The following is a 27,000-nucleotide window of genomic DNA, read 5'->3' on the forward strand; positions in this document are numbered from 1 at the left end:
ATGGAGAATTCTTAATGGTGCAACGAAGTTTAGTTTAACAAATTTATTGACAAAGCTTGGAGTACAGTTTGCCTATTCTGAGTAATTCAGTCAGGTCTTGACACTGAGGGTGGTATCACTTCTCACTGCCACGCAGGACAGAGGTCCATACACAAAGAAATACATCATATTCATTAACAGTATATATAGGTCAGATTCATGTGGGTAATGTCACTGTTCACTACCATGCAGGACAGTGGTTCGTACACAAAGAAATACATCATATTAACTAGCAGAATATATAGCTGAGAGTCATGTGGGTGATGTCACTGTTCACTGCCATGCAAGCCAGTGGTTCATATGCATTGGACGTCATATTCTAATTGATGATTAATCAGTGTGGGCTAGCAAATTTGGGATAAAAAAGCAAGAATGTCCTCAAGCACCCCCGATTCAATGTAATACTTACAAAGTTCATGATACAATAAGCCAGGTGGCCTGAAGTCTTTGACAGTGTCACATTCAATAACATAGTGTTCAAGTGTATGCTTTAAAGGTTTATCACAAAGTTTACATGCCGAGTGTTCCAGTATGGGTACAGCGTTACTAACTTGCCAGATGTGTCTGTATCCTAGCTTAATTCTGGCCACGACTACATCACATTGTCTGGTTCTGTCCTTATGCTGGCCATACCGGTACCTCTCGTCACAAAATTTGTCTTATTTACTAATGCTATAACTGTCAGGTCTCTCAGCATTTCTCAGTTCTTCTAGATCAGAGTTCATGATTCTGACTTGAATGTTTTTAAGTACATCATTGGACAGGCCAAGGTCACGGTCAACATTTTCTTTCTTACATACCTCATTGGCCAGTTTATCAGCACGGTCATGATACCTAATTCCAACATGGGACGGAATCCACACAAATTCGATACTTGAGTTGTTCTCATTGGCAGTTATTACATTTCTTTTAATAACACATACAACTTTGGACATAGAACCTGACGGGCTGTTCATTGATTTCAAAGCACTTTGAGAGTCACAGAATATCACCCCACCTCCACTTTCTTTAAGGTAGTCTGTGGCTAAGTAGTTTCCAGTTCAGTTTGTGTTGTGCTGGCCCAGTTGTTCAGCCTTTGCTTGTTTGACACTATCATCTCATTTTCTTTATATATTACAATTGCACAGCCTGTTCTACCTGTGTTTGTGTGCACAGAACTATCAGTAAAAGCATAACATTCACTTGATTTAATACTTTCTATGTGTCTGTTAATAGTTTCTAGTGTGACACATCTCATTACATCGGTGTTTAACATTTGCTTACTACCGACAGGAGTGTAATTAATAGGAACTGATATACCCAGCCAAGGAGGAATGGCATTAATGGGTACGTCTGGGTGATTGCGACATTCATTTTCAAAAGATCTGCAACACTTTTATGAAGCCACGCCCCAAAGCGAGTCTTTTGTGGAACGTTAGCGAGACAATCGGGATTACTTAGATAGAACATCAACTCAGTTTGAGATGTAGTTTGGGGACCATTGTTCTTCAAAACTTTGACACAAAACATGGTATTAAGTAGAGCTATCCTCTCAGATAGGGAGGGCAGCCCGAGCTCTTTCCTCATGTTTACAATTCTGGTTGATTTGGGGCATCCTAGAATGATGCACATGGCTTCATTTAACACTACCTCAAGGCTGTTGAGTTGTTTAGGCGGAATAATCACAAGATGGAGAGCATGATAGTCAACTACAGAACGAATGAAGTGAAGATGGAAAGTACGAGCATAGATGATGTTAATTCCATAGCCCTTGTCAACAAGGGTTCTGAGGGGTTTAATGCGCTGCATTAGTTTGGCACGAAGGTTGCCGACAAAGTTTGCATCATTCACACAAATTCCAAGATATTTATAAGAGCTACATAGTTCCAAGGGCATGCTGTTAATGTTAAAGTCAAGAGGCAGAGGGTGAGCAGGACAAGGATTGAGGACCCTCGTCTTGTCAACAGATATTATGAGACCACATTCCACAGTCCTCTGATCCAATACAAGGCTTGGCTCCTGCCTGGCTTGGTCATGTAATGCAGATATCATCAGCATAGCATATTACAGCCTCGTTTGGCTGAACTGGAATGTCAGCAATAAGCTTGTGCATCAGTATATTAAAGAGCATAGGACTTAACACTCCTCCCTGAGGCGTGCCAAGCTCAAATGATCTCATTCTGGTACTTTTAACTCCCCTAAACAGAACACTGGCATACCTGTTGGACAGATAACCCTTTATCCATGTCAGGAGGTTACCTTGGATGCCAAAATTAGCTTTGCTCAAGTATTTGTCTCTATTAGCTACATCAAAGGCTGATTTAAGGTCTATGAAGGCTGTTTGTGTCTTATCTTTTGAGTGAACAAGATATTCTGCAAAGCATGTACATGAATACAGATTTGACTTGATGAGATACTCTTTATACACATACAGGATGTAGTGAAAGGAATTAGCTTTAGGGATTACTATGTTTCCATGAGTCCATGTCTTAGGCAGAATACCCTGTGTGAGGCTCATTTGATACAGGTCAAGCAGTGGATGGTTAGGGATCATTAACAATCTCAGGGTGTTATAGGTTATGCCATGACCCATTAGTGCTGTTGTTAGTTCGTGGTGCGTTATAGGAAACTGGTCGGTAAGGTCTGGTGAGGAACAGGCTATTTCAATATTGAAACCCCTGGGTTAAGATATTGCTGTATGTCAGGAGGCAGGGAAGTGATTTGTGACACACTAGACCATTGGTCTAATAGCATGTCAGCATATTCTGCAGGGCTGTGATGAAGTTGGACTGGGGTGGGTGACTTGGTAATGGCTCTAATTTTGTTCCACACTTCTGCTAGAGTGGTTGTTCTATTAATCCCCTGTAAGAATTGTTCCCAATAGGTGTTTCTCACCTGACCTTTGAGTTCACGAAATCTCTGTTAGCTTTGAGGAATGCCAGGAGGTTATCACTAGTTTTATTTTGCTTATAAGTGTTGGCAAGCTGTTCTACCTTCTCTCCTTCTTTGGTGAGGATGGGGTCATGTGTCCACAGAGGTGGTTTAGTGCTGCCCCCCTTCCTCCTTGACTTAACCCAGGTGGTATAATATGTGGTAATGACATTTACAAGATCACAGCAAAATTCATCCACTGACCCAGGTGTATATCCAGCATACCATCTGTGGATGTAGGCCTTGAAGTGCAGTTTAAGATTATCTGGGATGTTAATTCTGAGCTTAGGATGGGGTTCACACTTGACATCAGCAACAGTGTATTCAGTAAGTATTGCATAATGATCACTGACTAGGTGGTCTGAGATGACCTTAGCCTTGACATTACTGTCTACTAGGTTATACCCAATCACATAATCAAGTCTGCCCCCCATCAGATGTGTCACTTTGTCTGTGTCGTATACAGTGATATTATGATTATTGATGTAATTCACGAACACCCTCCCATTAGAGTTACACTGGACATCACCGAGGACTGTGTGACGATAATTAAAGTCACCCATACACAGAATAGCATTGTTACCTGATGGCTTTGGTAACACGTCCGCTATCAGCTTATTATACCGAACATAGATGTTACAAGTGATCGCGGGCCTTTCTCGCCCGGTGAAAGTTTGAATGCTCGTGATTGGCTACCGCGCAACCGCCGTCCGGCTGACAGCGTACAGCGAATGAGGGTGCGGCAAGTCCGTAGACTTGCATAGTTAATTAGGGTGCGCCAAGTCCATAGACTTGCATCGTTTTCCATCGTAAATGAAATGGTTAATTATTGCCTTCCTAAAGAAACCATAGACATGGGACGAGGTTTGTTCCACTACGATTTTTTTGCGATTTTTCCACCAAGTTTGATGAAAAACGATTGTGCCGTTTCGGCTGCCCAGAACAGACAGACAGACAGACAGACAGACAGACACACACACACACACACACACACACGTCTATTCCTATAGTATATTAGATACAGCGAAAATTGACTGTTTGCTGTCTTTACTGTAGTGAATACTTTCATCATTGTGAGTTTTGATCCATTTACAGACCAGAGCAATCTTTACATAAGTGAGCAGACCACTTCCTGCTCCAATATTGTATGCTGTAAACCCAGCTATCCTGGGTGCAGCTTTCTTCTGGGTGCTGGACGTGTAAGGTTCTTGTAAACCAATTACATCAATGTTAAAAACTTTAACAAACCATTGTAGGTCATTAATTCTGCGGTTAACACTCCGGATGTTCCATGAAACGAACCCAAGCGTTCGTGTTACTCGTTCCATCTTGAACTTAGTATAGAGAGTAGCGCGTTGGCTTCATAGATCAACCTGACCATTAAATTAACCGTTTCAAATTCACCACCCCTGGAGTTCTTGTTAAATGCATCTCACAGCCCTTATTCTAGTAGGATTTTTATACACAGGTTCCTTAATTAGTCCCGCGAGTTCCTCCTCCGAAAATATGGGAAGAAGCACAGGGTTATGGACAGTTTTCAGACCTGGGGTTATCAAAGAGACCACGCTGGCAGTCTGGGGCTCATTCTCCCCATTCATGTTTCCATCGCTATCGGTCTCGCTCTGGCTACTCACCCTCAAGTTCGCATCATTATGAAAGGAGGCACCAGCTCCTTCAAAAGTTCCTCTGACACTATCACTGCCATTGTTCACCGGTACACTTACTTGGAAGGCTTTAACCTGACTTGCATTGGCAAACAAAAGAGAGTCACTGTGCCTGTTGACTTCAGGTGGTGGAGGAGATCCGGCCGCATTGGCATCACTGAGTAGGACAGCTATTGTGGTTGGAGGCGGCCTCCCAGGACAACTGGGGTGCCAGGCCATCACACCCTCCTCCTTGCACCTGGGATACAGCCTCCTGGGAGGGGAGGTGTGGCTGTTGATTTCAGGCGATGGAGGCGACCCGTCAGTGTTGGCGTCACTGAGTGTGACCGCTGTTGTGGGTGGAGGCGGCCTCCAAGTACAACCAGGGTGCCAGGCCGTCACACCTTCCTCTCTGCACCTGGGACATTACCTCCTGGGTGGGGAGGTGTTGCTGTTGATTTCAGGCGATGGAGGCGACCCGGCAGTGTTGGCGTCACTGAGTGTGACTGCTGTTGTGGGTGGAGCGGCCTCCCAGGGTAACCTGGGTGCCAGGCCGTCACACCCTTCTACCTGCACCTGGGACTCTACCTCCTGAGTGGGAAACCCTGCTACTTCCCTCCCGAGAGGCAGCTTCCTTGGTGGGGCAGCTCCTCGTGCTATGCATTTTTGCGCAGATGCTGCAGGTGGCTGTCTTGTGACAGTATTTCACCACATGATTGACCCCGAAGCAATTGTAGCACACCAGAGGGGGAGGAGTCCACCGATTGATGTTACTAAGGATACCATTCATGCCGAAGAAGCAGTGTTCCTCAGGAGGTGTTTCCTTCCTTTTCTAAACAATGATGATCCTACTAAGTTGTGCACCATCCTTATAAAGTGACAGAGTGCCACTGGGAGGAATACCCTTGGGGAAGTGGGTGACAAGGTATTCCTTCATTTTTGGGGGTCTGACAGGTTCATCTCGCTTAATGAGATGCAGTGAGCCGACCTTTCCATCAATGCAGCGTTGGATAGCATCCGTATTCTCTGGGCCTACATAGACGAAACGAGGGGCGCTATAGTCTTGCAATATTCCTCATTCAGGGCTCTCAACCACTTAATCTTCATCGACGTCGTCTTTCAGACAAGAACATCGCTTTTTCGACAGCTGTTTCTACAACAGAGTGGCACCATTTAAATCCTTCACCTCTACACATACTCTGTGTGTGTGAAAATTTGTCCGAATATTTAGTTATATCCTAGGAACATCAATTAGATTAGTTTAGTTTAGTGGCTGTACATCCAATGGTGTATGTAGTTCAGGATCTCACCAGAGCTGGCGTTGCATTATCTCGTTTAGTTTCGATACTGATTCAGTCTTAAGGTGACAGAAGACTTTTTGAGGTGAATGCACATCCTGTGGCTGCACATCCAGTGGTTGTATAGCCAGTGGCTGCACTGTTAGTGGCTGTACATACAGTGGCTGTACATCCAGTGGCTGTATATACAGTGGGAACCATTCAGTGGACGAACATCTAGTGGTTGTACGGCCAGTGGCTGCACGTTTAGTGACTGTACATACAGTGGCTGCACATCTAGTGGCTGAACATTTAGTGGCTGTACATCTAGTAGCTGTACATCCAGTGGCTGGAAATCTAGTGGCTGTACAGCCAGTGGCTGCACGTTTAGTGGCTGTACATACAGTGACTGTACATCCAGTGGCTGCACATCCAGTGGCTGCACATCTAGTGGCTGCACATCTATTGGCATTGCGAGAGCCCCCCACTAAGGGCGACAGAGCGCCCCCAAAAGTTTAGCCCTTCGGCATATGTTTTCACCAAATTTCACGATTCTTCATTGTACATCCATTGGCTGTACATCCAGTGACTGTACATTCAGTGGCTAACATCTAGTGCTGGATCCAGTGGCTGCACATCTAGTGGCTCCACGTTTAGTCACTGCACATCCAGTGGCTGCATGTTTAGTGGCTGTACGTCTAGTTGCTACACTTTTAGCAGCTGTACCTCCAGTGGCTGCACGTTTAGTGGCTGTACATCCAGTGGCTTCACCATCAGTGGCTGCATATCCAATGGCTGTACATCCAGCGGCTACACATCCAGTGGCTGCACGTTTAGTGGCTGTACATCCAGTGGCTTCACCATCAGTGGCTGCATATCCAATGGCTGTCCATCCAGCACCTGCACATCCAGTGGCTACACGTTTACTGGCTCTACATCTAGTGGCTCTATACCCAGTGGCTGTATATTTAGTGGCTGTACATCCAGTGGCTGTACATATAATGGCTCTGCATCCAGGGGCGGTACAGCTAGTGGTTTTACACCCAGTGGCTGCACATCCATTGGTTACACAGCCAGTGGCTATACATTTAGTGCCTGTACATCTAGTGGATGTACACCCAGTGGCTGTACATCTAGTGGCTGTACATCCAGTGGCTGTACGTCAAGTGTCCGTACATCTAGTGGCTGTACACCCATTGGCTGTACATCCAGTGGCCGTACGTCAAGTGTCCTTACATCTAGTGGCTGTACATCCAGTGCCTGTATATCCAGTGGCTGTACATTCAGTGGCTGCGCATCTAGTGGCTGTACACCCAATGGTTGTACATATACAGGTAGTGGCTGTTCATCCACTGGCTGTACATCTAGTGGCTGTACATCTAGTGGCTGTACATCCAGTGGCTGTACATCCAGTGGCTGCACATCTAGTGTCTGCAAAATCTAGTGGTTGCAAATCTAGTGGCTGCATGCTTAGTGGCTGCACATCCAGTGGTCTTCGTAAGCATCCAGTGGCTGCACATCTAGTGGCTGCACGTTTAGTGGCTGTACATCCAGTGGTTGCTCCTTCAGTGGCTGCACATCTAGTGGCTGTACATCCAGTGCCTGTACATCCAGTGGTTGCTCCTTCAGTGGCTGCACATCTAGTGGCTGCACGTTTAGTGGCTATACATCCAGTGGCTGCACATCTAGTGGCTGCACGTTTAGTGGCCCTACATCCATTGGCCGCACGTTTAGTAGCTGTGCATCTAGTGGCTGTACGCTTAGTAGCTGTACATCCAGTGGTTGCAAGTTTTGTGGCTGTACATTCAGTGGTTGTACATGCAGTTGTTGCACATTTAGTGGCTGTATATCCAATGGATGCATGTTTATCGGTTGTGTATCCAGTGGCTGCACGTTAAGTGGCTGTACATCCATTCGCACCACGGCACAGGTAGACCGGGCACCCTCGTGAAGGGGAATCCCCGCAGGACCCAATTAACGCCACGTGTCTCTAAAGGAACAAATCGGTAGGAGATGAAGAGGGGTGGGGAGGGGAGGGGATTGAAGGGGGGGTAGGAGGCAAACGATGGGGAAGCGGGAAGGATAGGAGAGAGGGGCGTTGGGAGAAGTGAATAAAGGGGTTGTAGAGTGAAGAGTTGGGGATGAAGGTTTTGGTGAGGAGGGGGATAGGGAAGATGAGAATGGTACGTGGGGAGGGAAGAGGGGAACTAAGAATAAAGAGCTGATGAAGGGGAGGAGAGAGAAGTTAAACGATGACGAATGAGGGAAGGGATAAATAAGAAGAGAAGAGAGGAGGGGACAACGGAGAGGGGAAAAAGCTTGAGGGGGTAAGAAATGAGTCAAGTGATTAAGGGTCAAAGGTAGGGAGAAACTGGGGGAAAAGGTCAAGGGGTGAAGCTGAAGGGAAATATTGAGGGGTAAAGCTGGAGGAAAGGCTAGAGGAGGTGAAGAGACAAGAAAGTAAGGGGGGTAAAGGAGGAAGGAGTTAGTGGGTGATAAGTTTGGGGAAAGATTGATTGGGGGAAATTATGGGCTGAGGGGCCAAGGAACATTGTTACGAGAAGGGAGGAGGGGAGGTATTGAAGGATGATGGGGAGAAGGGAAGAGGAGTTGAGGGGAGTGAATGAAAGAAAACGTGAATTAAAAAAGGGTGAGGAGTAGGATTGAAGGATGAGGAATAGGAGTGATGGGTGAGGATGAGGGTATTAGTGATGGCAGGAGGGGAAGGGGTAATAGTGAAGGGAAGGGGTAATAACGGTGAGGGAGGGGAATAGGGATGGAGGCATAAGAGAGACGGAGTTGAAGGAAGGGAAGGAGAAGGAGGTGATGGAGGAGGTTAAAGTGGATTGTGGAGGTGATGAAAGGGATAGAGGTGAAGGGAAGAGTAATATGTCATGTTTCCTACTCTCCACTTAATGACTTTTACAGGTGATACTCTGTCTGTGGGAGAGGAGGGAGGAGGGAGAGGAGGGACGGGAAAGGGGATAGGAATGGTGGGAAAGGAGGGAAGGGAAAGGGGATAGGAACGGTGGGAGGAGGGACGAGAGAGACGAGGAATGGAAGGGCGAGAGACAAGGGAGAGGAGAGAATGAAGAATAGGGAGAGAGAAAGACAAAGGAGGAAGATGACAAGACGGGGGAGAGGAGGAGGGGAGTGGGGTGGGGTGTCCTGCACTTCATCCACAACTCAAAAGTTTTTTGCAGGCAAGACTTCCACTTCAGGGTGAGGAGGAAAGAGAGAGAGAGCTATTTTTTATCTTCTCTCCCTCCCCCATCCACCTCCCCAGACCAGTAGGTTGTATTCCAGCTGGTCGAGTGAGTGAGTGAGTGAGTGAGTCAGTCAGAAGGGTGGGGAGGGGAAGGGGGCGTATTTCACTTTTTCTTGACTTGATTTTTGACTGATTTGATTACTAAAACAAGCTAGTCATCCATTTAAATTACTTATAAAACCTAAAGTGTAAATGTCCTCAGTGTGTATGATTTCACAAACAAGAAAACTTAAGAAAAGAAAAGTCGTGCGTGACTTCTGACAAAGCACGTGCCAGATATAATACAGAGGGAGGTATAATATAAGGAGAATAGGTCGTCGAGAATGCTTTCAAAAAGAAGAAAAACAAAGAAATAAAAAAAAATCCTCATTTTTACGAAGCAAAATAATTGAAAGGAAGGGGTTACAAACTCTTGCCCGGCTCTCAATTTATTTCTGCCAATGAACTGGTCATGCAATAGCCTGTTTACAAAATAAATTTCATACGCAAGCATGAAGTCAATTTGGTCATTGTACACTATGTGAAGTAAACGCAGCGTACGGTAGAGAGTTAACACTATGCTTAGGATCGTTAAGTAAGGCTTGGTATATAATTTCAGGTTTGGTTGGTTGGCATTTGCTATTATAATTAGTTATTTGGCGCACACGTTATACTGTATGTATCAGGTTTTTAATGCAAAGTAAGTTGAGAACCAGGCACGGGTCTGTAGCAGCGACCTTAAAATAAACATCAATTAAGAGAAACATCCTTGACTAAATCACTCGGAATTTCTTGAATAAAGATTCTAATTTTGACCCCAAACTTACACATAACTATACTTTTATTTGTTCATAGTTGCTGTCCAGTGTATAGGGTGATTGAAATACATACACAAATAAAACATAAATAACAGCCTGAATATTGTCCTCTGTAACCCCAAAATTATTTATCTTTACGATAAACTTTCTTAGGTTTATTACCAAAATGCGCCTTTATGTTTCGTACTTGTCTTTACCAGGAAGTGTTATAAAATTGAAACTTTTTTCTGTCCGTATGTTTGCCTGTCTGTCCGTGTGTCTGTTTGTCTGTCTGTGCGTCTGTCTTTCATTCTATCTGTCTGTGCGTCTGTCTTTCATTCCATCTTTCTGTTCGTGTGTTCTCATTATTCTGGTACCAATTGCTTGTTTACACAACAATCACTGAAGATTTTATCTTCGAACACGATACAGGTTCGGGGGATATTGAGGTTATAATACACATTATTTCTTTACACTAACAGTACTTTAGCTTCTATATCATGAAGTTGACTCGAGTAACACACACTGCGACGAACAAAGTTACTCAGCGAGTGATTTTGTGAAGAATTAAAACAAAAATTGCTCATAAACTCTCACCAAAATAACAACACTAAATTGTGTAATCTCGTACAACCATAAATTGTCACCAGAAAATTGCGTGAGGTCAGTTGTAAAAGTTTTTGACCCAACGGCTGTGTGTTAGCTGATAATGTCACCCAAGAGCTGATGGGAAAATATTGGTGGTAGATAAGGTGGTTTCTTATGTTGTTAATAGTAAATACTACTATAAAGACATGGGCCAGTCAGGGGGACTCACGTGAACTTTAAAGAGTAAATTGGAGCTAATTATACCTATTGACCTTTAAAACAGTGCTTGTGATACGTTTAGGATATAATCTTGATTACTTGAAATATTCAAATGATTAACAGTAATCACTAATCACCTGAACTATTTTAAGGGTTAACATTTAGTTTTCCCAGAAATATTTTCTCGACACTCGTCTATCATTTACTGCGCGAAATATAATAAGTACACATTTATCCGCGAATCTCTGGTACATACTAGATACACCTTTAGCAACAGATGATGGCGAAAGATTGAAGTGAGTTGATACCTTTTATATTAACGTTAATCAGCAGGTGTTTAAGTCTAGTATTTAACAGAGCTTGTGATGACCACGTTATTACACTTTGCGATACTTTGAGTCCTTTTTTAATTTTGCGAACCTTATCCCGTTATGATACAGGGTGGCCGGGCAGGTGTTAGTCTACTTATTCTTGGATTTCAGCTGCTGGTAGGTTAATTAGACCTCGACAGTATGTTACCACACCGAAGAATTTTTTCAGTATCGGCCCGTGTCGTTAATAGTGTATTCAACTCTTTGCTACTTACTTGTGTACACGGAGAGAACCTCGCCTTTCACTGCGGCGGGAAGTCGAACACGGCAACATTAGTTACGGTGTCGTATTTTGCGGAGTTATATTCTCTCTTGTACACGGAGAGAATCTCCTGATATTTTTTTTTGCCTTTTCCTCATCCTACCTTTCCCTCTTTTTCTCCTCCTCCTCCTCCTCCTCGTGTGCCTCCTCACCAAATTTCATTGTTTCCGCTCTGCTCCCTGGGGTCTGCTCCCTCCGCCAAAAAAGGTGACATCTCAATTTGTGGTGAAATTCCACTTTCTTGTAAATCGAAGCAGCGACATCTTGCCCCTTCCCCTCTCCCCCCTCCTGTGCCATCCATTCTCGGCACTGGCACTCTAGGGAGTCCTTCCTGGTGGTGCCAAGTTAGGGAACGTGTGGTTGTTTGGGTGCAGGTTGAGGGAGAAATACAGTATGGTTGAAGAACTGACACGCTCGCACGCACGCACGCACGTGTGGTCGGAGTTTGATAATCCAGGACTCTAATTTTGTCAATATTTCATCTTTTATTTGTACCTTGCCACCCAGTTTACGACTTCTGTGTTACTAGCTTCTCGTTCTGTTTCACGACTTCTTATGTTTATTTTATTTTTTTGCTAACTTTACATCCTCGTTCATAATCTCTTTCCTTGTGTCTCTTTATCTCCTCTGTCTTCCACCTCCCCTCATTATTTTACTCTCTATTTCTCCTTTTTACTCTGCTTATCTGTATATCATTCTCTCTCTCTCTCTCTCTCTCTCTCTCTCCCCCATCATCCCCCCCTGTCGCTCGTAATGATCAAGTCTTCGCTGTCGTGTATTGTCCACCAATTAACTCATTTAAGGGTAACTGTGTGTTCTAATTGACACCTTGCTGCCGGGGTAATTAAGGAGCAAATTACCATCTCCAGCTACTTAGTAATTACCTCAAGACGCTGCCGACGTAGTGTTGAATATCGTGGAAAAAATATTGGGAAGATAGACAGGAGAAAGTCGGAAGAAAATGGGTAGGGAGTCGGAAGAAAGAAGTGGGGTGACATTAGATAAAGTTATACATATATATCTTAGTTGAATCAGCCAGTTTTAGTAATACCAGTAGTTACTGATTGCGTGACTGCGTGAAAGAAGTTTATGGTGGGCCGACACACCAGCCAGTTCTTCTATTATTTCTCCTTTGTAAATTTTCTCCATCGTTCTGTGATTTAAAGTGGGATGAAAACCTATGAAAAATATTCTGTATACAGTATTTTGCTATGCTAATCATATATTTCAAAATTCATCTTTTATCTCTCCTTAGCTTACAGATACGTAAAGTGGATCAAGAGAAAAAGAAACATTTAGCAAAAATGTGAAATTGGTCCCATAAGCCCGTTAGGAGCAGTGCGGATAAAGCACACAGTAGACTGTTATTGGTACACAAGGAGCCAGCGTGGCCGGCATTGCACTTGACCGCCTTCAGTTTCCCCAATTATAAAGTTAGGTAACCATTTACAGCTGGGTGAACTGGGGGTGCCCTGAAGGCGCCACCTCACGAACCTAACTTAGGAGAACATTTACAGTTAACGCTCATCTTTTGTCCAGTTCATCATAATTAACTATTATTATATCCAATACTCCTTCACACTCCTTTACCGCCACATCGTCGTCCGCATAATGTAAAGCGTCAAATTCTACATTGTCTCGCCGTCTCTCACTTGGAGTCTGTAATCTCGAATTCTCGTATTAATTTTTCGGATTGTTCCATTTGTAAAGAAAATTAATAACTTGTCTACCTATGGACATTCGTCAATGCACCTTTCCCCACATGTAAAACAAATCTATTTCTAGTGCTAAGTATTTTTGTAAAGTTTGTTCCCGCGTCTCTACTACAGTACATCCTTTATCAGCATCTTCCCGAGACGCCTCCCTCCTGTCACGTCCCTCACTCCAGTAGTTCTTCATCTACCTACAGAACAGTGAACTATTTCCCTTAAGGCATTCATTCAACCTCTGCCTATACTTACAGCTTCTATATTCCTTTATTAAACATCTGTTACTCTTCATTTTCTGTCTTCTATTTTCTACTATTTGCAGGTAAATTATAATTATTATTATTATTATTACTATTATTATTATTATTATTATTATTATTATTATTATTATTATTATTACATTTGTTTTTTATTTTTAAATATCGTTTTAAATTACAACTCTAGAGAAACAACAGTTTTATAATAACACCCAGAGGTTTCACGTCCCATATTAATTAAATATTATCACGTCAAAGAATTATCATGAAACGCTCAACCATTATATAAAATTTAATTGAAAATGCTTATTATTTTTCCAAGTGCAATTTTAACTTTCTTGTGAAAAGCTGTTGGCCTCGACGGCTTCTTCTGAAGACGTCACACCGTAGGCGGGAGTCTTGAATATCGTTTACATATTTTTTTTTATTTTACACTAAACCTATGATGCGATTTATTGTCATAATTTTTCCTACTGTTATTGTAAGTACTGACTTCAACAACACAAGAGTGTAGGCGAGAATTTGATCTTTATTATGATATCGAGTCTTCAACATCTTCGCCTCACGGGATGTTGTGTACGACTCAAAAAAATTAACTTACTGTAGCGTTTAATATATCACTTTAATATAGTTCTTGTGGTGTACTCTAATCATCACTGGTAACTATAGACTTTAGGATTCACTATATAACTTACGAACTTTATCTGTTACTGGGAATATGTAGACTGAGAGGAATTGAAGGATGCAGAGAGACAGATAGATACAATGAATAACAGTTGAACAGATATGAAGATCGTCCGTATACCACCTAATGCTGTGTAGGGAGAGTGGATACTTATCTCACCAGGGCTACCAACACCCCTTGGCTCTATTCTTCATCAGGGCTACCAACTGCTCTGGTTCTATACTTCATCAGGGCTACCAATACCCCCTGGCTCTATACTTAATCAGGGCTACCAACACCCCCCTGGCTCTATACTTCATCAGGTCTACCAATTGCTCCTAGCTCTATACCTCAGCAGTGCTTCCAACACCCCATGGCTCTATGCTTCATCAGGGCTACCAACACCCCTCGCTCGATACTTCATCAGGGCTACCAATTTCTCCTGGCTCTATACCTCAGCAGTGCTACCAACACCCCCTGGCTCTATACTTCATCAGAGCTACCAACTGCTCCTGGCTCTATACCTCATCAGGGCTACCAACACCTCCTGTTCTATACCTCAGCAGGGCTGCCAACAGCTCCTGGTTATATACCTCATCAGGGATACCAACATCTCCTGGCTCTATACCTCATCAGGGCTAAAAATACCTCCTGGTTCTATACCTCACCAGGGCTACCAACATCTCCTTGCTCTAATGGGGAGAAGGAAAATAACTTTCCGTATATATGTCAATACGTTGTTATATCTTTTAATAATACTCTTGTGACAAGTCCCGTCCCGTTTGGCTCCATGTCCTTTAATTAACATAGACAGAATACTCGGTGTTTATCAAAGTTCTCAAAATTTCTCGCATTGTTGTCAGTCACATTCGCGTCTCTCAGGTCTGGGAATGAAGGCAGAAATTTACAGTCAACATGTTCATAACACAGTGCAGATTCCAGTCTCCTTATGCTTTTTCCGTTAAAATATTAATTCCTTCACTGAGGGTAAAAGACAACACATTCGGTAATACTTCATTATCGAGTAATACAAACATCAATTTCGTATTTTTGTGTGTATCTTAATATGAGTTTAACCGTTAGATGCTTTCTCACATACTCAGGTGAGGGAAAAATAAGCGATACATTTTTGAGATTCCGGAGTCAGGAAACAACTCTGGCCAAATTTTACAAGAGGTGAAGTCCTGCCGGGGAACACTAAACACCCAGTCATATACTCTGCTGGATATTGCAACTCCGTAAAATATATATATTGTATATTTTACCACTGTAATACGGAGGAGGGTCACGGAAGCGTAACATAATAACGAAAGAATGAAATACGAATGTGATGATTTTTCCTGGTGAGGTGACGAAGTATTGGTGTATGAGCGTTATATTGTTCTTAAGGTACAAGATGGTTTCTAAGACGTTAAATAAGGCTACATCACTTCAGGGTAATTCTCATAAAGTAGTATTCTATATATTCAAATATATAATATATAGTTTCATATACGCCATATTTTTCTATAATTTTATTTTAGAATAGAAATGTATTGAAAAATGGAGCTTCTGAATAGCCAATTATAAAACACTCAACCATCATTATTCTTTTAAGACTATCAAAGAACATCTGGTTCAGTGCACTTTGTTCCCATCGTGCTTTTAAGAATTTCCCCCATTAATTCATTTGGTGCTGAAAAAAATATCAGTTTCTTTCCCGTATGGGGGCTTGGTGGAGGAATGGTGTAATTTAATGTTTAAAAAATCTTACGTATATTAATTTGCTCTACCATGAAAATAAATGACTGAGGAACAAACAAAATATACATATATTTTTTTAATATTTGGAAGCCACGAAACTTCACAAATTAACATATGCTTTAGAGAATATCTTCGTCAGACTCCTGGTTTAAAAAAAAAATTAGATTATGCTTATTATCAAACTCGTCTCAGCTGTTGAAGATATTAATATTTTCAATCTCCTTGAAACTCTGTCCACACCTTCAATAGTTATTACATTTACACAATGGGTAGACAAGAATTCAAACTAGTTCAGAAATAAAAGAAACGCCTGTACGAACTTTCCATCCCCGACGACGCTCTTCCTGATGTCTCATCCAAAGAAAAGGCAATCTTGAAGACTTTCTGCTGGTTTCTTCCATGAATCTGTTGACGCCTTGTTAGTACAGTATAAACAGACATCTGAAAAGGTGATCAACTCCATCTTAAAGAAAACTCAAAACATATTGCTCCTTTAATACTCTGTCCCTTTATCTCCTTTCATCCCTCCTCCCTCCCTCCTTCCCTCTCTCCTTCCCTCTCTCCTACCTTCTTTCCTTCATGTTTCTCACTCTCTCTGAACTCCCTGCCGTCCCAGCTACAACCAGCCTCACGGTAGTGCGCCCGTCTCACCCCACCACTCAATTACCAACCAGAGAAAAATGACAGATATTTATATGTAAAACGTTTGCAGGATATTTTGGCAAAGGTTTTGTTGTTGTTGTTGTTGTTGTGCAGAAGGCTGTGTTTTCATTGGTTTCAATTAATGGATCCTCTCTGAGCTGTTGGTGTTCTTCACTGTGGGGGTCCAGACGAACAGTGTGTTGTAGAGCAGTATCGAGTATTTTGCCTGAGTGCGGTTTTTAGTTCGTTTAGATGCGTGACAATGCTAGATGTCAGGGTGAGAAACTGTACACTAAGCGGCTATCAAATGGCTGTTGGTCTGTGCTGGAAACATCTTGTTTTGAGTAACCCTAAAATTACCTGTACTGTTGAAAATTATATTAGTGTAGGTAAAATTTGTAAAGGCACGTTAAATAAAATAATTATAATAAGGTTATTGTTTTGGGGTGATTAAAAATTATACTTAATATGTCAAAAGTTTCTAAATGTAAATTGATAAAAATAGAATTACGTATTGAGGTTAGGTTGCCTCTCTTACGATGAATGTTGAACATTAAGGCGTTATAATATTTTGAAGTTGACTTCAATTTTTTGAACGATGATATATAGTATATATATATATATATATATATATATATATATATATATATATATATATATATATATATATATATATATATATATATATATATATATATATATATATATATATATATATATATATATATATATATATATATATATTGATATATAGTATATATATATACATATATATATATATATATATATATATATATTGATATATAGTATATATATATATACATATATATATATATATATATATATATATATATATATATATATATATATATATATATATATACATATATATATATATATATATATATATATATATATATATATAGTATATATATATATACATATATATATATATATATATATATATATATATATATATATATTCTGTATTGTTCTTAACAGTCATCAGGTCATCAGTACCGGGAAAAATAATACACTTGGCAATGCTGTATGAACTTGAGCCAACTGGAACGAGAAAGTTAAGTAAAAAAACATTCCTCAGAAAATGTCCGTCAGTAGCCCAGTCAGTAAAATCACACGGGTATTTATTTTATATGCAGAAGTATTTGATAGCTCAGACTCCGGTCGTACCTATATTTTTTTTCTCTGCAAGTTTGATCTATTTAAATAGTGTGTACAGTTTTAACATTTGAAGAATAATGAGGATGTTTTCTTAGAGTATCTAGTTAAAAACGGTAAATATTTTAAACTTCTATCTGAAGTTATAGTGTCAAAAATCTTTCCCCAATTTTTTTCTCACAATTTATTACCTAATTTTTACCCCATTTTCTTCTCGAAATTTGCCTCATTTTCTCTGTAATTTGACTCATGTTCCTTCCGGTTCTTTACATAATTTTACGTACTACTCGATTCGATTTTTATATAAATTTCGTCCAATTTTGCCTCCCATTTTTTCCAAATTTCCTTTAAATCTTTACTATTTCGTCTATCCCTTTTTACTCTAGTCATTTCTCAAATTTCCTCCTATTTTCTTGAGAATTTTCCTGTCATGTTTTGTCCCAAAATTTTTCCTGTGTTTGGATGATCGATGCATGACGCAGGTGAGCGGCTGCTTCTATGTTTAGCTTTTAACCAATTACGGAGGTTCAACATGGCCAGGTACACGCTGACAGCCCCCCTCCCACCAGCTACCTGGAATAGCAAGTGCAGCAGATGTGGGTGTGGTGGTAGTGGTCGAGTGTGGTGGTAGTGGGCCAATGGGGGTGTGGTGGTAGTGGACCAATGAGGGTGTGGTGGTAGTGGTCCAGTGTGAGTGTGGTGGTAGTGGGCCAATGGAGGTGTGATGGTAGTGGACCAATGAGGGTGTGGTGGTAGTGGGCCAATGAGGGTGTGGTGCCACTGGGTGGGAGAGTAGTGGTGTAGTTTAAATAGTGTCGGCATTTAACCACTGTAGGTGTGGTGGTAGTGGTCCGGTGTCGTGGTAGTGGGCCAGTGTGGGTGTGGTGGTAGTGGGCCAGTTTGGATGTGGTGGTATTGGGCTGGTGTGGTGGTAGTGGGCCAGTGGGTGTGGTGTGTGGCCAGTGTGGATGTGGTGGTACTGGGCCAGTGTGGAGTGTGGTGGTATAGGGCTGGTGTGGTGGTAGTGGGCCGGTGTGGGTGTGGTGGTAGTGGGCCAGTGTGGATGTGGTGGTACTGGGCCAGTGCGGGTGTGGTGTTAGTGGACCGGTGTGGTGGTAGTGGGCCGGTGTGGTGGTAGTGGGCCGGTGCGGTGGTAGTGGGCCAGTGTGGGTAGTATGATATATTGGTGGTAGTGAGTGTGTTTGGTGCGGTAGGAGTGTAGAGGTAATGGTCTAGTGTGAAGTTTAATAGTGGTAATGTAATAGCCCCTGTCTTATAGGCAGAAGTATTTATATAAATGGGTTAATTACATTAATTTATATACTCTATCACCCTCTCTAACTTTCCACTAGCTATGAGGTAGCATGTTTAGAACACGTGATAAGGTGTGCCCACGGAAAGTCGTGTCACTTAGTGCTGAGCTAAGGCATTAAGTAGCTGGTTCTCTGGCCACCTCTTGCAGCAGTAATCCATTATCACTCACTTGAGGAAGACGTTATTGAGAGCCATCGTGGATGGTTCCGTCTTCCCTTGAGGGAGGGACTTGTATTTCCGTACTCCCTCGATGGGTCCCTACTCATTCTCACTCAACTATCGTATGGACAGGACGTACTTAGCAGAGCTATTTAACATAGCCTCCGTCCATCTTATTTTAAATCTCATGTTAACATCTCAATAGCTACATTGAGAAAATTTACTGTGATTAACCTACAGTAATACACAGTGGAACGGTATAGAAACCTTTTACTACTACAAAGAAGAAGAATAGTTATATATGTGGTAGCGGATCTACAAAGAAATCGTTATACTACTGTTACATTTACTGTTACATCTGTTACAACGATCAAAGAAATCAGTAACAGATAACAACATTCCAGTCTATATACACATTCTACAAAACAAGTCATAAGTGTTTTACGAACCCCCCCCCCAAAAAAAAAAAAATGAAAGTGACGTGTTATGTTCTTCCAAAGATTATTATAATATCCTGTAGTGAGATGTTATACATTGAGTGAATTTTATTTTGTCATCCGAAGATGATGTACAAAATCTTTATTTTTATATCGATAACCAATACCGAGTTATTGGTAGTTGCTGAATATTATTATGGCAACAATCCTGTGAGCTGAAGTAAACATTAATTTCTGCAAATGATTCGTTCACTGCCCAGGGTGTGACAGGACGTGACTACAGTTGTTGTGACTACTCATCAATCAACATCCTGTCAACAAAATTCTTTCGTATGGCGTGAGTAACCCACAGTTACCAGCACCCAGCACTCCCCTAACGGTGATGACACATCTCCGACCACGAGAGATGGTCTCGGCATTCTGAGGTATGGTGTGGTGGATGCACTAGTGTACCCAGTGAACCCCAGAGTCCTTGAGTTCACTGACAGGGAGCAGCAGTTTGCTGTACTCAAGATTTTCGTGGACATTGACCCAGTTACCGACTTCGCATTAGTTGTGTCTCCTGTGAGTGACACACTCAAGTCTATGGGATTGCGACAACAATTACACGTTTTCAAGAAATTCTAGAAAGGATTCTTCAATCGGGCCTACAAGGAATAGGTAGTTTTAGGTATACATTATATATATATATATATATATATATATATATATATATATATATATATATATATATATATATATATATATATATACAACATTAACATATTCAAAGACATAACTCCACACGGATAGACATCGTGTAGGTTATATAAGTTATTATAAGTGCCTTACTTATTTTAATATACTGTAATTACTGTATTCTGACGAAATATAATTTCCAGTATTTATTTTTCACCTGTTCAGCTATTGATACTTTAATTATTTTAAATATAATTTATATCAATTTACTGTAAATGGAGGGACAAGGTTATTTATTTTTGTATCTAAATAATTTTTCAAATCTTAGACAGAAAATGCAGAACAAAAATTCCCAGGAAGGATAATAATGTTAATAATTTTCAAAACTACAAATAGGATAGTTTTATCATTGTTAATAATGTTATTAATTTTAATGTCATAGACACATCTTTTCAAACTACAAATATGATAGTTTTATATTAATTTTAATGTCAAAGACACATCTTTTCAAAACTACAAATAGGATAGTTTTATAATTATGTTCATAATGTTATTAATTTTAATGATGTCATACACACATCTTTTCAAATTACAAATATGATAGTTTTATATCAATTTTAATGATGTCATAGACACATCTTTTTAAACTGCAAATGTGACACTTGTACAGTAATATTTTTGTCTTAAGTCAGAATCATTCAATTTTGCCATTGTACATAATATACTCTCCATAAGGTATTGCAGATTAGGGCTTGAGTAGCTGTTCAACCGCAGGTGTCAGCTTCCCAAGTTTAGTGTTTACACACATATGCATGTAACATGGTTAGGTTTATGTATCTGGTTTTTCTGTGAGTTTAGTTCATTCCTCGTGGAGCTTGGAGGGTGTGACCGAGCGATGTAATAGCCCTGTCTTATAGGCAGAAGTATTTATTTAAATGGGTTAATTACATTTGATTTATATACTCTATCAACTTCTGTAACTTTACACTAGCTATGAGGTAGTATGTTTAGAGCACGTGATAAGGTGTGCCCACGGGAAGTCGTGTCACTTAGTGCTGAGCTAAGGCATTAAGTAGCTGGTTCTCTGGCCACCTCTTGCAGCAGTAATTCATTATCACTCACCAGAGGAAGACGTTATTGAGAGCCATCGTGGATGGTTCCGTCTTCCCTTGAGGGAGAGACTTGTATTTCCGTACTCCCTCGATGGGTCCCTACTCATTCTCACTCAACTATCGTATGGACAGGACGTACTTAGCAGAGCTATTTAACATAGCCTCCTTCCATCTCATGTTAAATCTCATGTTAACATCTCAATAGCTACATTGAGATAATTTACAGTGATTAACCTACGGTAATACACAGTGGAACTACATCAAATATAGTTCATTAACTAATCGTAGAATCTACAACAAAAGAACTGTTATAGTAATAAGCCAGTGTGGTGTTGGTGGTAGGTGAGGTGGTGGGAATATAGTGGTGGGTGTGGTGGAGGGTGTGGTGTTGGTGATGAGTGTAGTGGTGGCTGTGATGTGGGTGGTGGACATGGTAGGTGTGATAGGTGTAGTTGTGGTAGATATGTTCATGGTGGGTGTCATCGTGGGAGTACTTGTGGGTGACGGTAATAGATGTAGTGGTGGGTGTGGTGATGGTGATGGGTGTATTGGAGGGTGTGGTGACGGTGATGGGTGTATTAGTGGGTGTTGTGACGGTGATGGTTGTATTAGTGCAGTGGTTCTCAACCTTTTTCACTCCATTCCCCCCTTGAGGAATTTTCAACATCCTCGTGGCCTTCATTATTCTCCAAGAACAGACAAATGATAAAGACCAGAACAGACAAATGATAAAGACTAAAGAATGATAAAGAAGGACAGATATATAGGACAAGAGTTAGAATGGCAAATACACGCACACATTCACATACTATCGTGGACAAAAGTTCGCTCCCTATGGTGGAACCGAGTCGCAGGAATGAGTCTCCGAACTGACTTACCCTGACTGTGTGCGGGTGTGCTGTTTTGTTTCATTTGGGGTCGATACTGCTTCAGTTTTGGAGGCAGCGAACTTTTGTCCACGATAGTACATAAAACGCCCATGCACTCACACATAAAGCACACATACAGTCATACACAAACATGCACACAGGTAAACATTCACACTCAAGCTAGCAAGCTGAAGTGTACTTCCTGAAAGCAAGAACACGCCTCCTTTGACAAGGACTGCCCAATTTGGAAGAATGAGAAAAATAGTGAGTCATACCAATTTAGCACAAAAAATGGTAGGATTATATAAGTAAAGAATGAGTATGAACAACAATGGCACCAATAAATAAGGAAATAATTAATAAAGGAAGTTGTACAAATATTTCACCCACGTAAAGCAGCGACCACATGAATTATGAAACAAAATAAGTAACACCAATTACGGAGTTTATTATGGTTGAGTCAAGCTGAAACACAATATAGGGTTCAGAGACAATACACTCCACTGTTTTCGTGATGGTATCCCAGGCCAGACAGATCATTCGGTCCTATCACCACTTGCAAAGGGATGACACACGGACACGTACTGAACAAGTCAGTTCAGCAGCTCGGTCCAGCGCCTGTCACACAGACAGGGACTGGACCTGTGAAATCTTAAATAATCTGTAAAAAATAAAAAAAATTAGCACCAGAGTATGTAAATATTAAAATTTTGTCATGATTAAAAAAATGACAAAGAAAGAATGAAAATTCTCTTCTGCCAAGTCAAAATAAGTAATACAAGTTTCGTTTAATTCAGATTCCCAACATTATTTGGAAACGTACAATTTATAACAGCTCGCCGAGGCTCCCCTAAATTCTTGCCGTGGCTCCCTTGGGGGCCAAGGCCCCCAGGTTGAGAACCATTGTATTAGTGGGTGTGGTCACGGTGATGGGTGTATTAGTGGGTATGGTGACGGTGATGGGTGTATTCGTGGGTGTGATGATGGATATTGGATGATGTGGTGATAGTAATGGGTGTGTTGGTGAATGTGGTGATGGTGGGTATTTTGGTGAGTGTGATGGAGGTGATGGGTGTATTGGTGGGTGTGGGGATGGTGGTAGGTCTTTTGTTGGGTGTGGTGATGGTGGTGGGTGTGTTGTTGGGTGTTGTGATAGTGATGGATGCGTTGGTTGGTGTGGTGATGGCGGTTAGTGAGGTGATGGTGGTAGTTGTATTGGTGCGTGTGTGTGGTGATGGTGGGTGTATTTGTGGGTGTGTTGGTTGTAGGTGTGTTAGGTGGTGTGGTGATGGGTGTATGACTGGGTGTGCTGATGGTTGTGTGTTTGTTTGTGGGTGTGATAACGGTGGTGGTGTGTTCATGGATGTGGTGATGGTGGGTGTGTTCATGGGTGTAGTGATGGTGCTGGGTTTGGTGGTGAGGGTGGTGGTGGTGGTGGGTGTAATGGTGGATGTGATGATGATTGTGATGGTTGGTGTGTTGGTGGTGGTGGGTGTGGTGGTGGGGTGTTGGTGGGTATGATGGTGGTAGTAGATATGATGGTGGGTGTAATGATGGTGGATGGGGTGATGGTGGGTATGTTGATGAGTGTGGTGATGGTGGGTGTGTCGGTGGGCGTGGTTGTGGGTGTGGTGGCGGATGTATAGTGGGTGTTTGTGTGTGGTAAAAGCTATAATTATTTAAGATTCTGGGAATGTCGTGGTACAGTAGGAGGGAGGGAGACGTGTGTGTTTTACGTGTAGGCGGTAATGGCGGTGTTCTGGGTAACACTAGTGTTTGTTGTTATTAATTTGGGTGCTCATGTGTCTCTACTACTTAATTATATATATATATATATATATATATATATATATATATATATATATATATATATATATATATATATATATATATATATATATATATATATGAGTGTGTGCGTGTGTTCATCGTATATCTATCTTACATATAGCTCACTCTGATTCTTAATTTGTTTTATTTTAATCATTGTGTCAAGTATTTACTTTCATTTTCTTAGAACCACTTTTGTTTAAATCTTATTTCTTATATCCCTGGGGCAGGGCAGCTAATATGCTGAAGTCGTAAAACAGAAGTAAAATTTCACAACTGCAGTTCCTTCTCCCTTCACTTATTCTCCCGTGTTAAACTCCCAGTCTTTAAAAATCCCAAATTGGATGATTAAGGCAAATATTCCCATCAAAAAGTTACACAGGTAAAACGTAGTGAACCCGGCTAACACCTAAGGCTAAACTCACCTAACTTCATTACCCGCAGACAGCCCATGTAACAAATTTAATCTAACCCCCTCCCCCCCGTCCCCCTCCTGTGAACTGCAGGTGGCGAGACATCGCTAACCCGTTACAGCCGACATTAGCTTCTATTCATTGTGGCAAAAAGTTAGTAGTTTATCGTACAGCGCAGAGATAGAAAGTAGGTAAGATTGAATTCCCGTTAGTATATCTTAGTTACCCCAGCAAAATCTACTAGAACACGTAAGAGACGTTGAGGGTGATCGATACTCTTCACCTAACCTGAACTGATAGTACCCAGGAGCGAGGGCTCAGTGCCTTATTGTACACTGACTTAAAAGTAACGCCTGGAGTCTGAGAGAAATTTTATCTTCCGATGCATCTTTTATCTCTTAAATACTTTGTCATCGAATTTTGTGTGCGTGCGTACGTGCATACGCGCGTGCGTATTGGTTAAGCGCGTGTTGTGTGCATACGTGAGTGTGTGCAAGAGCGAGCGATATGCCATGGCTATAAGCTATTTTGAAAATTATTAGTTAATTGTTTATTTACCATAGTAGGTGTAAAATATCATGTCTAAAACGGCACACAAAACAAAATGTAAACAACATGATCATGATTAAGAACATGCTTTATGTCAAGTAAGCAATACTGTAAACTGTCTTCACGCCACAAGTGTCACGCGATAATCTAAAACTGTTTCACAACACAAGTAAGTCTCCTTGCAAAGCTGTTTATCTCGGTACAATATTTAATTTTTTTACAAATCTGTATAATCTTAAAGTATGCTCTCCTATGTTAACATTTCCATTAAATAGTTTTACTTCCATTATTCTAAAATTCTGTACCATTTCTCTCTTTAACTTCAAAGGGTTGATATCTGTGGTCATTAACATTTCAATATTATCTACAACATCTCTTAGCTCCTTATATGTTTACGACCATGTCTTTACAAAATACTCCAGTTTCATACACATTAGCAAGTAAGATCCGACCTCTTGCTTTAGCCTGTCAGTTTCCCATCAGAATCTCCCCAGTGGGTGCTCTGTCTTGTGTTTGTATTCTGTCTTAGGAGGAAGTAAAACTGTGAAGATAAGGAACTAGTATATTAAGATGATTGTATTCTTGTTTGTCTTTCTTCGTCCTGTTCTTACCATTGCAAATATGTGTATTATTATTATTATTATTATTATTATTATTATTATTATTGTTGTTGTTGTTGTTGTTGTTATTTACATTATTATTACTCTGATAGTAGTAGTAGTGGTTATTTGTGCCAAGGATATATAAACAAGTGCTTGGTGTGACAAACTCTTGTCCATAGTGTATCATTCTGATGTATGGATGGTCGCCATTAGGGGGGGTAGCCTACACACCCACGCGCGCACGTATGCCCTTACTACCTGGACACAGCAGTCCAGCCTGTCACCTCTCCGCCCTTCCCTCATAAGAACCAGTATTATCTTGTGCCTGGGACTAAATCATATGTTCGGAGGCGGACGTAACTGCCGCCCAAGGTGCAGATCATTATGCCGGGCGACAGACATTGTTGTGTCTGCTCTAACCAGTACCAAAAATGCACTAGCTGTGTTTGTGTGAGAAACAACCGACCATGTGTGTCTTGCATAAAGGGAAACAATTGCCGCAACCCTTATAACCTTCATGGCAGGGAGCTGTCACAGGAGGCCACATTGGATATCGCCGGGACCCAGCAGCCCGCCGATATCCTAAACGATAGCAGTGAGTCTACTCAACCTGAAAATGTAGTACCAATAAACGCTGCTCCAATAGTAGCTGATGTCCACGAGGTGAATGAGAGACAGCCACCACAGTGGAATGGCATGTCGATGGAAAATGCAGACATATGGGTTAAAAAAACATACTCAGAAATTGTCAGGTGGTCGCCAGCAAACCTGTTTGAACCACCTAAGTGTGCGACCACCAAAGAAATGATTCGGGAGATGATTAGTCTCATAACTGAGTACACTCAAGACCGCCTCCTTGCCCCGTTAGCTCTTCATATACTGGCAATAATACCACATCTATTCTGTCAGAGAACACACACAAAGACTAAGCACAAAGAAAATGCGGCAGCAATGAAGAGAAGACTGACACTGTGGCAGAAGGGGGCCCTTGATGATCTCCTATGTGAAGCAAGAACACTGCAGGAGAGACTAAAATCTGCAGGAGACGGAAAGCAAAACACTGATGATGCTGCAAGGAAGTTTGGAAACAAAATGCGTGTGGGAAAAGTGTCTTTGGCGGTAAGATCTCTCACAGAGGAATCCTCCGGTGGGGTCCTGCCAATAAACAGAGACATTAAAACAACTGAAAGAAAAACATCCATCTGCAAGTGATGACGAAGGCATCAGGTTTCAGGGTGCCTATATCCCACCAAATGCTGTCCTGTTCGAGAAAATAACAGGAGGGATGGTGTGGAAAAAGGCACTGAAGACTCAGGGAGGTGCCGGCCCTTCAGGTCTGGATGCAAACGGATGGAGAGTCATCCTCAGCACTAACAAGTTTGGCCCCGCAGCAAGTGATCTCTGCACGGCCATTGCCGTCCTTGCAAGAAAGCTGGCATCCTCATGCTGCCATCACCTTCATGCTCTGACGGCCTGCCGCCTCATTCCCC

The 27,000-nt window shown here is 41.4% G+C and overlaps 1 protein-coding gene across 1 annotated transcript; it reads left to right on the forward strand.

Annotated features, from left to right (window-relative positions):
- The first annotated feature begins 3,767 nt into the window (after nt 1-3,767).
- On the forward strand, nt 3,768-7,767 carry LOC121873114 (calphotin-like). Its single transcript, XM_042376426.1, has 2 exons — nt 3,768-3,813; nt 6,485-7,767. Exons 1-2 carry the CDS (start codon nt 3,768-3,770, stop codon nt 7,765-7,767), a joined length of 1,329 nt encoding a protein of 442 aa, XP_042232360.1.
- The last annotated feature ends 19,233 nt before the right edge of the window (nt 7,768-27,000 follow it).

This window comes from Homarus americanus, unplaced genomic scaffold (genome assembly GCF_018991925.1).
Source record: "Homarus americanus isolate GMGI-L3 unplaced genomic scaffold, GMGI_Hamer_2.0 scaffold32929, whole genome shotgun sequence".
NCBI lineage: Eukaryota > Metazoa > Arthropoda > Malacostraca > Decapoda > Nephropidae > Homarus > Homarus americanus.